Source organism: Pogoniulus pusillus, chromosome 5, assembly GCF_015220805.1.
Source record: "Pogoniulus pusillus isolate bPogPus1 chromosome 5, bPogPus1.pri, whole genome shotgun sequence".
Classification (NCBI taxonomy): Eukaryota; Metazoa; Chordata; class Aves; order Piciformes; family Lybiidae; genus Pogoniulus; species Pogoniulus pusillus.
In genome coordinates this window covers 835160-848416 of record NC_087268.1, presented here as the reverse complement: position 1 = coordinate 848416, position 13257 = coordinate 835160, and the positions used below count along the sequence as shown (strand labels likewise).

Genomic DNA, 13257 nt, shown 5'->3' with positions numbered 1-13257 from the left:
ACAGCCTTACTGCATCCTGCCTATGCCTGCCAAGATGAGATGCTACAGAAGGGACACACAGATTGTCCAGAGGGGCCAGGATAAGGTCAGAGGTCATCTGCCTCCTTTCTCCAGCATTCTGTGAAGCCTGGGAAGAATCATGGAATCAACCAGGTTGGAAGAGACCTCCAAGCTCATCCAGTCCAACCTAGCACCCAGCCCTGGCCAATCAACCAGACCATAGAATTACAGAATCACAGAATTCCTTAGACTGGCAAAGCTCTTCAAGCCCCTCAAGTCCAATCATGAGTTTCACACTGACAAGTCCTTGACTAACCCAAACCCCTCAGCACAACACTTCATCACTATGAGTCACTATGCTTGGAAAGGACCACCAGGATCAGCCAGTCCAACCTGCATCCCAGCAGCCTTCAGCACCAGAGCATAGCCTCAAGCACCACATCCACTCTCCTCTTAAACACCTCCAGGGATGGTGACTCCACCACCTCCCTGGGCAGCCTGTGCCAGTGCCTGACCACCCACTCAGGAAAGAACTTCCTCCTAACAGCCAAACTAAACCTCCCCTGACGCAATTTGAGGCCATTTCCTCTTGTCCTATCATTAGTGACTGGGGAGAAGAGACCAGCTCCAGCCTCACCACAACCTCCTTTGACGTAGAAGCCTCAGTGACTGACAAGGCATCCACAGAACTCCCTGAAAGTGTTTGGGTGCTGTCTGAAGCAGTAGCTAGCCCCATGAGTCAGGGGCTAATTCTGTGGGTAAATATTCAGAGCCTCTCTCTCAGAAATCCTGTAACTAGGCTCTGTTGTGCTTTTCTGCCTCTGGAGCAGAACGGAGACTCTCAAGTGTCCTGGTGGGCAAGAGCTATAACTGAGACTAAAATTCTGTTTCCAATTTAAATGCTTGCATTTGCTAGCTATTTCTTAATGTGCTCTAGTTGTACCTGTTCCCTCTGTGTGTAACTATCCAAACCCCTGCATCTTGAATGCTGTAAATAAGTTTTCTGGAGAGATGTAAGGCCAACAAACAATTTTCACAGTTATTAACAATCTTTGCCTGGATATCAACATTAATGTTGATTATTCATTTTGCTAAGGGCAATGTGTGGAAGTTGAGGCAGAGGAAGTTTCAGTAAACATGAGGATTTTTTTTTTTCCCCTGTGAGGGTGACAGAGCACTGGAACAGGCTGCCCAGGGGGGTTGTGGAGTCTCCATCTCTGGAGATATTCCAAACCCTGCCCGGATGCACTCCTGTGTGATCTGGTATAGGTGGATCCTGCTCTGGCAAGGGGGTTGGACTGGATGAGCTTTCAAGGCCCCTTCCAGCCCCTGTGATTCTCTGGTTCTGTAAGGCAGTCCAACTGCTATGTAACTTTACAAAGACTGGTGCTAAACCATGTCCCATAACACCAAATCTCTGTGCCTTTTGAACACTCCAAGGGACTCAGGTGCCTCCCTGGAGAGCATATTGCAGTGTTTGAGAACTCTTTTCATAGAAGTTCTTGGCAGAGAGAGTGATTGGCATTGGAATGGTAGGTGGTGCAGTCACTGTCCCTGGAGGTGTTGAAGCAAAGCCTGGATGAGGCACTTAGTGCCATGGTCTGGTTGCTTGGCGAAGGCTGGGTGCTAGGTTGGGCTGGATGAGCTTGGAGGTCTCTTCCAGCCTGCTTGATTCTGTGATCCAAGCTCTTCTGCTTGCTGTTCCAGTGCAAAAATCACTCTGGGGACACATAGTGGTTTTCTCACAGTGCTTCTCATGGCACATCAACTGATTTAGAATAGTAAAAGGAAGAGGTTTTGCCCTTTGGTTTTGGGCCCCTCCTTTCAACCACCAGAATCAAGGTAGCTGGGAAGAACAAACCTTTCTCCTCTCTACTGCTGTAAACTAGGGCTGCCAGCTTTCTAACAAGCCTAACTGGAAAACACCATCCAGATCCACTTTGGACCTTTTACCTACTTTCTGATTCTGAGTGTCCTGCTCCAAGAAATCAGGAAATGATTGTGCTGAAGCCACTAGAGGATGGGCTCTGGCTCACTGGGCTATAGATGGGCTGACTTGCTCTGGTGAATGAAGGATGTGTCTGAAGCTGCTACCATTAGTAGCCATGACACAAAGGAAACTGCGGCATCACTTTACTAACAGCAATTACATTTTTAGTGGTGTATGCTCCTACTTTTAACTTGTCAAGTCAGAAAGCCTTGCCCCATTAACTGCTCAAATCATTAGCAAACAAACCACAAAGTAAACCCACATGGTTGACAGCACTATTACAACACTAGGGCCTACTTTATTTCTTTATCCAGGCTTCTTGTCTCAGAGGCAGCAAAATACCCCACTACAGATCTTCACAGCTGCAGGGCTGGATATTGTCTCCGTCTGCCACTGTATGCAGAAAGCAGAGATGATGGAAAATCAACCCCTTCCTGTCAGAAATGTGTACATGCTTCTTACAGAAAGCACCCTCCATCCAAAAGCAGCTTCCTCTTTTGAAGCTGAATTTCCCCTGCTTTCAAAGAAAATTAACCTTCTCACAGTTGTCCTCAGTTTTACTCAGTGTCCCTAAGCAGCTGTGGAGTCCTCTGCTTGGATTTTGCCTGAAGGAAATAACCCTTTCTGGATAAGCTTTAGTTATTGTGGCTGGCAGATTCCATCCTCTTTTGTTTGCTTAAACAGCTCTTAGATTAGCAGAATGCAGAGGAGAGTCGCTGGTGAGGACCGAGGTTTCTCCAATGAGACTAGAAAATACTATCTGTGCTGCCCCAATATTCTGCTTCCTCAATTCACCAAGTTAAATCAAAGAGCCTCCAAGGTGACCTTCTTGTGGCCTGCCAGCATCTGAAGGGGCCTACAAAAAAGCTGGGGAGTGACTTTTGAGGCTGTGAGGGAGTGACAGGAGTGGGGGGAATGGAGCAAAGCTGGAGGTGGGGAGAGTGAGAGTGGCTGTGAGGAGGAAGTTGTTGAGCAGGAGAGTGGTGAGAGGCTGGAGTGGGTTGCCCAGGGAGGTGGTTGAGGCCCCATGGCTGGAGGTGTTTGAGGCCAGGCTGGCTGAGGCTGTGTGCAGCCTGCTCTAGGGTAGGGTGTCCCTGCCCGTGGCAGGGGGTTTGGAACTGGCTGCTCCTTGTGGTCCCTTCCAACCCTGACTGATTCTACGATTATAAGATTCTAAGATCATGATGGCACAAGAAAAGTACAGCTGAATGGATTGCTATGTAAGAGTAGAGATTGATGGAGTCCGTAACATTTATGGGAAATCAGAGAAATTGAAGGCCATACCTTTAGCACAGCTGCCATGCTTGCCATGTGCTCATTGATTTTCCTGTACTGTGAACCTGGAGGCTGTAGCAAGGTGGGTGTTGATCTCTTCTCCCTAGTAAGTAGTGATAGAAATTGAGGAAATGGTCTCAAGCTACACCAAGGCAAGTTTATGTTAGATAATAGAAGAAATCAGTAAGTTTGCAGATGACACCAAGCTAGGAGCAGGTGTGGAGCTGTTGGAGGGTAGGAGAGCCCTGCAGAGGGACCTGGCCAGGCTGGATGGGTGGGCAGAGGCCAAGGGCATGAGACTGAACAAGGCCAAGTGCAGGGTTCTGCATTTTGGCCACAACAACCCCAAGCAGTGCTACAGGCTGGGGATGGAGGGGCTGAGAGCAGCCAGGCAGAGAGGGAGCTGGGCGTGGTGGTAGAGAGGAGCAGAAGATGAGGCAGCAGTGTGCCCAGGTGGCCAAGAAGGCCAATGGGATCCTGGGGTGCATTAGGAGCAGTGTGTCCAGCAGATCAAGGGAGGTTCTCCTCTCCCTCTACTCTGCCCTGCTGAGACCTCATCTTGAATACTGCCTTCAGTTTGGGGCTGCCCAGTTTCAGAGGGACAGGGATCTGCTGGAGAGGGTCCAGCAGAGGGCCAGGAGGATGATGAGGGGACTGGAGGGCATGGCTGATGAGGAGAGGCTGAGGGACCTGGGGCTGCTCAGTCTGGAGAAAAGAAGACTGAGAGGGGATTTGATCAATGTTTATCAGTATCTGAGGGCTGCCAGGAGGGGGGGACAGGCTCTGCTCACTGCTCCCTGGCACAGGACAAGCAGCAATGGGTGTAAGCTGCAGCACAGGAGGTTCTGCCTCAACACAAGGGGGAACTTCTTTGCTGGAAGGGTCCCAGAGCACTGGCACAGGCTGCCCAGAGAGGCTGTGGGGTCTCCTTCTGTGGAGCCTTTCCAGGCCTGTCTGGATGTGTTCCTGTGTGCTCTGTGTTAGATAGGATTGCCCTGCTCTGGCAGGGGCTTGGACTGGATGCTCTCCTCGGGTCCCTTCCAACCCCTGACATCCTGTGAGCCTATGTGGTGCCCCACAGGCTCGCAAAGCTAACTCGTTCTGTACAGCTCTATATTTAATGCCATTCAGCTCTAGAGCAGCACCACTGCAGCGTGGAAAATCACTGGCAGACATACAGTGATCTGCATATTGCCCAGTATGACAGCAGCACAGAACAAAAAATTACTCCTAGGCTTTGCTTAAGAGTAGTGAGATCAAAACAAGCACAGAATTGCAGAAATACAAAAATTCCATCATGGTTTATACACAGATGCTTTAGAATTTGAAAAGGTCACCAGAAACTACAAGAACTACAGAAATGTCTCTTCTTTGCAGTGAGCTGAACACAAAGACACACTTGATAGAGACATTGGAAACTTCTGCTCAGCCTTGTGAAGCAAAAGAAGAACCAGCAGTTGGCAGAGTGAAGCAAAGGGCAAAACACTGGAGAACAGAAGTCTGGATGGACTGATCTTTTTTCAGACTGTGTGTGGAAGCAATTTAGCAAGGGAAGACTTGACCATATTTGAAGATATTTTCGTTTACCAGATCATAGAATCATAGAATCAAGCAGGTTGGAAGAGAGCTCCAAGCTCAGCCAGCCCAACCTAGCACCCAGTCCTAGCCAGTCAACCAGGCCATGGCACTAAGTGCCTCATCCAGGCTTGGATTCAACACCTCCAGGCACAGTGACTCCACCACCTCCCTGGGCAGCCCATTCCAATGCCAATCACTCTCTCTGCCAACAACTTCCTCCTAACATCCAGCCTAGACCTGCCCTGGCACAGCTTGAGACTGTGTCCCCTTCTTCTGTTGCTGGGTGCCTGGCAGCAGAGCCCAACCCCACCTGGCTACAGCCTCCCTGCAGGCAGCTGCAGACAGCAATGAGCTCTGCCCTGAGCCTCCTCTGCTGCAGGCTGCACCCCCCCAGCTCCCTCAGCCTCTCCTCACAGGGTTTGTGTTCCAGGCCTTTCACCAGCATCATCGCCCATTGCAGCACTCCAGTCATGGGCACTGGCACCACTAGTGACAGTGGAAGCCACTCTTGGCTCTGTGCCTGCCCTGTCTTTCTGCAGGACACATGCCTCATGCTTTCGCTCGGGATTTGTGTATTTACACTTGAAGTCTGGATTCCTCATTCTTCTGGAGCTTGGCTCAAGGGGTTCCTTGCAAGAAGCTCCTGCCTGCCACTGCCACGCTGTTCTCATCCTGTCAGTCCTGCCATGGTCTGGGGATGGTGCCTTCCACCCTGGAAATCCTCTCCAGTCTGGCTAAATCTCACTTAGCAGGTCGAACTAACCTGTTCTTCCTCCTGCTTTTACGAACAGGCTGCCCAGGGCATCACAGAACCACAGATAGATGGCAGGGAGTAGTCCAACACTCCCTGCTATCACAGGATCACCCGGAATAAATCACACGAGAACACATAAAGGTAAGTTTGGAATGCCTCTGGAGATGAAGACCCCAAAACCTCTCTAGGCAGTGTGTTTCAGTGCTCTGCCACCCTCAAAGTGCTGAAGTGGCAGAGTCACCCTCCCTGGAGGGATTTAAAAGGTGTACAGATGTGATGTTGAGGGACAGGCTTTAACGGTGGCCTAGCAGTGCTGAGTTAATGGCTGGACTTCATGATCTTAAGCATCTCAGCCCTCAGCTGTCTCAGGAGAGCTGCCCCAGGGAGCATACTCCACTACCCAGGCTGATTCCTTGGGCAGATGAACATAACCCCCGAGGAAGACACACAGCCTGGCACCTTCCTGGGGGACTGGTGAGTGCTCCTATTAGAGCTGCAGGCAGCTCTCTCAGGTGCCTGCCATGCTAGAGACAGCTATTATCTCTCGGTGGGAGCTTCTTTCATGGTTCCCTGGGGTGATTCACAGGGCTCTGTGGTGGTTTTTCTCCCAGGATCACAGGCGGGTAGGGGTCGGACAGGGTTCTGGTGGTCACCAACCCCTTCTGCCAAAGCAGATTACACAGGACTGTGCCCAGGCTCTCCAGAGGAGACTCCACAGCTTCTCTGGGCAGCCTGATGCAGTGTTTGGGCACCCTCAAAGGGAAGACTTTTTTCCCTTACGAACACTTGGAAGCCTCCTGTGTTCTGGTCTGTGCTCAGTGCCGCTTGTCCTATCACTGGGCACCACTGCAAAGGGCCCAGCCCCAGGCTCTTGACTTTCATCCCTTTGATAAACATCGGCACCAAGATCCTCTCCGCCTGCTCCTCCCCAGGCTAAACAGCCCCACCTATCTCAGCCTCTGCTCCTCACAGGCATGCTCCAGGCCCCGCAGCGTCTCTCTTGGCCTGTCTCTCTTCAACCGGGGAGCCCACAGCTGCAGACGATAGGCCAGGTGCGGCCTCCCTCAGGCCATTTGCCGCCCTGGCTCTGGGGGCAGGGGGCTGGCTCAGAGGAGTTCGTGCTCCCGCGTTTCCAGGCGTTTCTCCGGCAGGCCAGCCCCTGACCCGTGCTCATGCGGAGGCTCACTACTCCTCAGGTGCAGGACTCCGCACTCGCCCTTACTGACCCTCTCCACGTCTGCCTTTGCCCAGCTCTCCAGCCCGTCTCGGTCTCGCCGGGGAAAGCACACGCTGGAGGGTAGGCGCCCTGGGCGCCGCCACTTGCGCGGCGCAGCAGCCAGGCCAGCCGCTGCCGCAGCGGTGCGGGCACACACCGCTCCCGCAGGGCGCAGCGCCGGGGCGCCACGAACGCCGCGCTGCGCCCGACGGCGCTCCCTCCGCCTCCGCCTCCGCCTCCGCGGGGACCGGGCGGGCAGGCTCCCTCCTCCGCCCGCCCCACGCTCCCCAGAGCCCAGCTCGGCCCACAGCGGCTGCCCGCGGACCTCGCGCCCTGTGCGCTTGCGCCGCCCGCCGCTGCCGCGCAGGCGCAGTGGGCGCAGGGAAGAGGGGTCCGGAGTGAAATTGCGGTGGCCCTTCCCGGCGTCGTTTGCAGCGGGGCGGCGCGGTGGGCATGAGCCTCCGCCTTGCCCGGCTCAGGGGAGGCGGGCAGAGGGACGCCGAGAGCTAGGCCGGGCCCTCCTCAGCAGCTTGCTGCTGCTTGCCGGTGGTGTCCCGCAGCCGAGGGGCCGCGGAGCTCGGGGAGCGCCGCTGACCGGAGCCGCCTGCTCAGGCCCTGCTGGCCTCGGAGCTAGGGAAGGGAAGCAGGGGGTGCGCAGGTAGTAGGGCGGCCGAACCCCCTGGGGGGGCGGGGGCCGTCAGGGCGGCCCAGCCCCCCCTCCCTTCCCTTTCTCCCTTCCCCCGCCGGAGGACGCGGCCCGGCGCCCGTGGCGAGAATGGTGAAGCCGCCCCCAGCCCCCGCGCCGGGCCGGGAGGCGACCGAGCCGAGCTGGGCCCGAGCTCCCAGGGCCGCCCTCCGCAGGGGCTGAGGGGCCGAGCCGAGCCCCGCCGGGCCAGTCCCTTAGCGGCAGGATGACCACTCCCGCCCTGCTGCCGCTCTCCGGGCGGAGGTTGCCCCCCCTGAACCTGGGGGCCTCCGCTTTCCCGCACCACAGGGCTACCTTGAGACTCTCCGAAAAATTTATCCTGCTCCTTATTCTTAGTGCCTTCATCACCCTGTGCTTCGGGGCGTTCTTCTTCCTCCCCGACTCCTCGAAGCACAAGCGCTTTGACCTGGGTTTGGAGGATGTGCTCATTCCACACGTGGATACTAGCAAAGGGGACAAGAACCTCGGCGGCTTCCTCATCCACGGGCAAGGGCACGACGAGCACCGGCACAGGTAGGTGCTTTCCTCGCTGGTAAGAAGTGGCCAACGGGTGTCCCTGCGAGCAGGAGCGGGTGGGAGGGACAGCTGTTAAAACAGGTCCTCCTCGCTCTGACATCCTTGTGGCTTACCAACGTGGTTGAACTTCGGAGCGCTAGCCTGGTGTCCTCGGCTTGTGGCTCCGTGCTTCCTTTTCCAGTGCGAATTTAGCCTTCGGGGAGTTCTCCTTCGGTGACCGATTAAGTGATTCTCACCTTGATCTGTTCCTTTGGTCAGTTGTGGGGAAAAAAGGCGTTGAGTTAATGGTGTTTGTGAACACAAACTGCCTGGGAAACCGCTGCCTTTTTTCCTGTAGCTTTGTGTGCATTACGCTAAAAACAGTGTGGCAAGAGCTAAGATCTGACTGAGACTTCATGCTTGTGACCGAGAGGCTGCCAGCCCATGACGTACAGGTGGCAGAACTGGTGTAGGAGGCACAATTACCTTTCCTGGCCCTTGAAATCATTTCCTGTACTACTGCTCGAAACAGTTGGTGGTGCTGGTGGTTAAGTTCCTTATTTGTGGTTGCCAGTGTAAAGAAATGGGAGGTAAAATAGTTATTAGGGGTGACAAGGGTAAATGTCATGCTGTTGATAGCGTTTTGGGGCCCTGTAAAGCTTTGTATGGTGCAAGCCTCTAAGTGTTCAAGACTGAGTCATGTGAAGTTAAGCCTTCAAACCTGAGATTAAACCACTTCAGTGAGGGTTATGCAGTATGTTTGCTTTCAGCATACTTTAATTGCTTAAATCCTACCTGTGAACCACACAGTGAAGCTGACCACTCGGCTGTCAAAGCTGTGTAAAATGTGGTGGTGGCGGCGATGATGATGGAGGTGTTTAAGGCCAGGCTGGATGAGACTCTGGGCAGCCTGCTCTAGGCTAGCGTGTCCCTGCCCGTGGCAGGGGGTTTGGCCCTAGATGATCCTTGTGGTCCCTTCTAACCCTGACTGATTCTGTGGTGAGTGATAAAATGCATGCTCTTCCATCCTCAAATCAGTAACACAGTAAATTTGAAAGAAAGGTTACTTAAGCTGAGAGTGTTCCTTGGAGAACAGTTTAAAATATGGCCTATTAATATGATAGAAGAACTATTTGAAGGTTATTCACACTGGATTAAAAGGAGGGGATGTAACTGCCTCTTATTTACTCATCTGTTAGGAAGACTACCTGAGTAGTATTTTTCTGTGAGGTATCTTAGCTGCTAGGTGTCTTGGGGCACTTAGCATGAGCTGTTTTTCCCTAACTGAAAGGGCGTGAATGCTTCATGTTTAACAAAGACTTCTCCTGTGTTGATTGCTGGTGCAGTTAAATGCTGCACAAAACATAGCTTTAGTCACTCTAATACACTCTTGAAGTTCTCATCTTTCATGTCATCATCTTATTTCTCAGCTTCCCCAGATACTGTGGGAAGATGCAGGTAGTAATCAGGTGCTAAAACAAAAGGCAGCTGAGACAGAAAGTGTTTGGGAATCTTCCAGACTCCAGTTGGGACTTTAGCACCTTGTGTTGCTCAGTAGATGGGCAATAGGAAAAGGAATTTACTGATACTTCTAGAGTGATGCTCTTGGTTAATCTACTTATGTGGGTCCTTTTCAGGTTTCCTCTTTAATTACTGAGGCTACAGCTTTAGTACTGGAGTGCTTACCATTTTTGCCTGCCATCTGTAGATAAGCAGCAGCTTGGAACTGTTAGAGCTAAAGGCATTTGGCTTGCTCGGGATCTGTTCCTGAAGTGTTTATCCTGTTACCAGTTAACTCTCCCATAGTTCTTCAATAAACTGTTCGTGTGCTGCCCCCTGAACCAAAATACTCTGTCACGTGCATTTTCTTGTGATCCACTTTTGAGTTATTTGAACCAGAATAGATACCATTCCTGTTGGTGTAACCCTGCAAGCCATTGGATTACTTCAAGGATTTCTTAGCTGCTAAAAGCCTGAATGTTTAGCCTGGTTGTAAGACACCTGTGTGAATGCCACCATATGCATTGTGAAGCAAAGTTATGTGTTTGGTGTTGCTGGGTTTTTTTCCTTACCATGTAGGCTTATCAACAGGGTATTTGCTAGCTTGGAGCTGATATGGTGACTGCTTTCCTTAAAACACCTGTTGCCATTCTCATTGCTGAATTCCAGCTCCTGGATTGCAAAGACTTTGACAGAATAGGATCTCAAAAAAGTGAATTCTGGATTGTTTGTTATCTCTGTTTGAGATGGAACACTTTATTCATTTTACAGTCAAAGAGCAAAGGCAAGTGTCTGTTACTCTGCTGGTGTTAGGTTGTCCCCTTGTTTTGTTGCTGGGGGCCTGGCAGCAGAGCCCAACCCCACCTGGCTACAGCCTCGCTGCAGACAGCAATGAGCTCTGCCCTGAGCCTCCTCTGCTGCAGGCTGCACACCCCCAGCTCCCTCAGCCTCTCCTCACAGGGCTGTGCTCCAGGCCCCTCACAGCTTTGTCGCCCTCCTGTGGACACCTTCCAGTACTGCAACATCTCTCTGCAATGGAGGAGCCCAGAACTGGACACAGCACTCAAGGTGTGGCCTGAGCAGTGCTGAGTATCATCTCTGTATTCTTCACATTGCTTCCCCACCTCTTCCCTTGGGCTCTCTTGACATTCTTGAATGTTTAACAGTAATATTTTTTTTACAGTAGTTACCTCTTAGCAACATTAATTTTGTACCTTCCATTAACCTGTTTTCTTACAGCATTCTGCCCCTCTCCTCCTCCCCTTTCAGGCAGAAAAAAGGGACTGACACTCCCTTTCTGATATTCTTAAATATTTTTTCAAGGATTAATGTCCTTATTGATCAACCAAAAAAAAAATCCCCAGCTTTCTTGTAAGAGTGTGTTTAGAATATGGACTAAACCAATCATTTGTATTCTGGGAAGTTGATGGGCTGCAGTGCAAGTTAATACTCGTTTTAGCTGTTCTTTCCCAGGCCAGCTCTTTGTGGGCACTTGAAGAGTAATGCAAGGGGAGTGGATTATGGAACCATGGAATGGTTTCAGTTAGAAAAAGCCTTGAAGATCATTGAATCCACCCCTTGTTAGTAGTGCTGGAAAGGTGTACCACAGAATTTGCCTCTGGGAGAAGGGTGAGTGGAAAAGACTTCAAGTCCAGGTCTTGAAGATACATGCATACACATGCTCTTGAAGACCAATTTCACTCCCAGAAGTGAATTTCTCTCCATTTGAAACAGGGTACCACAGAGACACTGTAATGAGAGCAGCAGAGTTCTGGAGACATGTTTTGACAAACAAACTTGTGCAGCACTCACAATTTGTTACATGGTTTTAGTTAACTGTCACTTCTCTCACAACTTCTGCATCTCTTCTGCCACACTTAATGTGTTTCTCACTAGCCAGCTCCTTTCCAGTTCTCTTGGGTATTTTTTCCTTCAGGAATAGGTCTCAAGGATACCTAGAGAGCCACAACAAAATGTTGTAAAGGAATGAAAAAGCAGATGCTCTCTAATCTCTTTGATTTATCAGATAAAAAAAGCAAAGATTATCTGTAATAGGAAAGTTGAGCAGATTTCTTTCTGTAATGATGTGTCAAGCAGCTGCTCTTGACAAAGGCGAGATCATTTCTGTGGTAACAGCAGGTTAATCTCAGAAGCAACAAATAATGTAATTTTATGAGCTCAAAGCTGCAAAGCCACTTCTGTGACAGCATTTGGGTTACTTTTGTACCAAAAATTCATCCCTTTCAAGTTTGCAGAGTTGTATCTTCAGCTAAATTCTCATGTATGACTTCAAGTCGTAATTCCTACCTGTATTTAAACATCCCACAAGCATCAGAGCATCAGTTTGATTGCAAAAGCTGCTGCTACAACTGGCTACTCAGCTGCTTTGGCCTCTGCATGTGAATAAGTATAGTTCAGAGCAGAGCATGCCCTTGTGCCTAGCACAGCTAGCTTCAGAGAAACAAAGGTGTAAGCTCAGGAGTCCAATATGACCAGTTGTGGATCAGCAAGCTGTATGCCCAATAGTCTAAAAGTGCTCTTTCTGCTGTTGCTCAGTATAATGTTGTTTCTGTGACAGTAGCAGCTGCTGTCTCTAAGGAGGTTGAAGGCAGCAAAAATGAGTCTGAAGAGCTTTCAGTCTTAATTTCTTCCTTTTATTTTTTTACATTTTTGATAAAAGACTTAATATGCTTCTTTTGAGTACCTTTATCTTCTCTGGTCTGTATGCCTTTGTCATAGGGTGAACATAGGAGATGATTTAACCTTTATTCCTTAGTATGTCTTGTCATCCTCTGCCATGCCATCAAGTATGAAAATGCATTCAACATTCTCATCTTCCTTTCCCACCTTTCTTTTAGGCACAGGTCATTAGTGTAAGGAAGGGTATTTGTTGTGGTCCAGAGAACCTGTTGTTTTTATCCTCTGAAGAATCAGGAGGCATTGGAGTGTCTGGGCCTCAAATCGTGCTCCATGCAGGCTTTCGTATTTGTTCCAAGTTAAGCCCGTCTGGGGTGAAGGAGTGGTCTGGAAACCTAACCTTCAGGTGGGCAGGGAAACCTGGCGGCTTCTGGGAGGAGGACCCCCCAGGTCAAAGTTCACCCCACTCCCACCTCCTGTCCACAACCCTATTTAAGAGGCTGTCAAGTTCCTGCTCACTGTCTTGCTCCTGCCTTTGCCTCTGCAATCTCCTTGCTGCTGCTATTCCTGTTACCCACGTAGCCAGGCTAAGCACGTGGCCAGACCTGCTACCTCATGTTGTTAGGGCCTGCATCCAAGGAGAATGCATCTCAATCCAGATAACCCACTGCCATCCAGCCTGGTTTTATATAAGGGAACAGATACATATATCTCTGTAACCTTCCCTTGCCTTAAATGACTTCTATTTGTTGTTAAGGTTTTCCTTTTAACTTTCAAATCAGTGCAAGGCTGTTCTTGGGTTGGTTTACCCCTTTTTACTCTTCTGCCTAAATTTTCCTTGCAGGGAGAAGGGGAGGTGGGGAAAGCATCTTAAACTCTGTTCTGTTGGGCTTGTGGCCTCTGGGAAGGCTTAAATGGCAGCACTGTTGCATGGAGCTGAACCCGTCTTCAGAGCAGACTCCACAGTCTCTGAGTTTAAGGTGCTTCATAGAATCAGTCAGGGTTGGAAGGGACCACAAGGATCATCTACTCCCAACCCCCTAGCATGGGTAGGGACACCCTACTCTAGATCAGGAAGTGTCTAGAAGCAAGGAGTTTTTAGAGTG

At 50.7% G+C, this 13257-nt stretch overlaps 2 protein-coding genes across 6 annotated transcripts in view; one reads left to right on the top strand and one right to left on the bottom strand.

The window, feature by feature from the left end:
- Positions 1 to 6910, bottom strand: part of CD86 (CD86 molecule) — a 65304-nt gene extending 58394 nt beyond the window's left edge. For all 4 annotated transcript variants that reach the window (XM_064142986.1, XM_064142988.1, XM_064142989.1 and 1 more), the window contains exons 1-2: positions 6824 to 6910; positions 3275 to 3368 (exon numbers count right to left, since the gene is read on the bottom strand). In XM_064142986.1, coding sequence (XP_063999056.1) covers positions 3275 to 3301 — 27 coding nt within the window. In that variant the 5' untranslated portion in view covers positions 3302 to 3368; positions 6824 to 6910. The remainder of the gene's footprint in view (positions 1 to 3274; positions 3369 to 6823) is intronic.
- Positions 6911 to 7167: 257 nt separating this feature from the next.
- MAN1A2 (mannosidase alpha class 1A member 2) overlaps positions 7168 to 13257 on the top strand; it is a 71319-nt gene continuing 65229 nt past the window's right edge. Inside the window, exons 1-2 of one of the 2 annotated variants that reach the window (XM_064142984.1) lie at positions 7168 to 7471; positions 7856 to 8032. Coding sequence is in view for 1 of the 2 variants with exons in the window: in XM_064142983.1 (XP_063999053.1) it covers positions 7725 to 8032 (308 nt within the window). In the remaining variant the exon portion in view is untranslated. Of the gene's footprint in view, positions 8033 to 13257 lie in introns of both variants that reach the window. The other variant, XM_064142983.1, reaches the window with a different exon arrangement.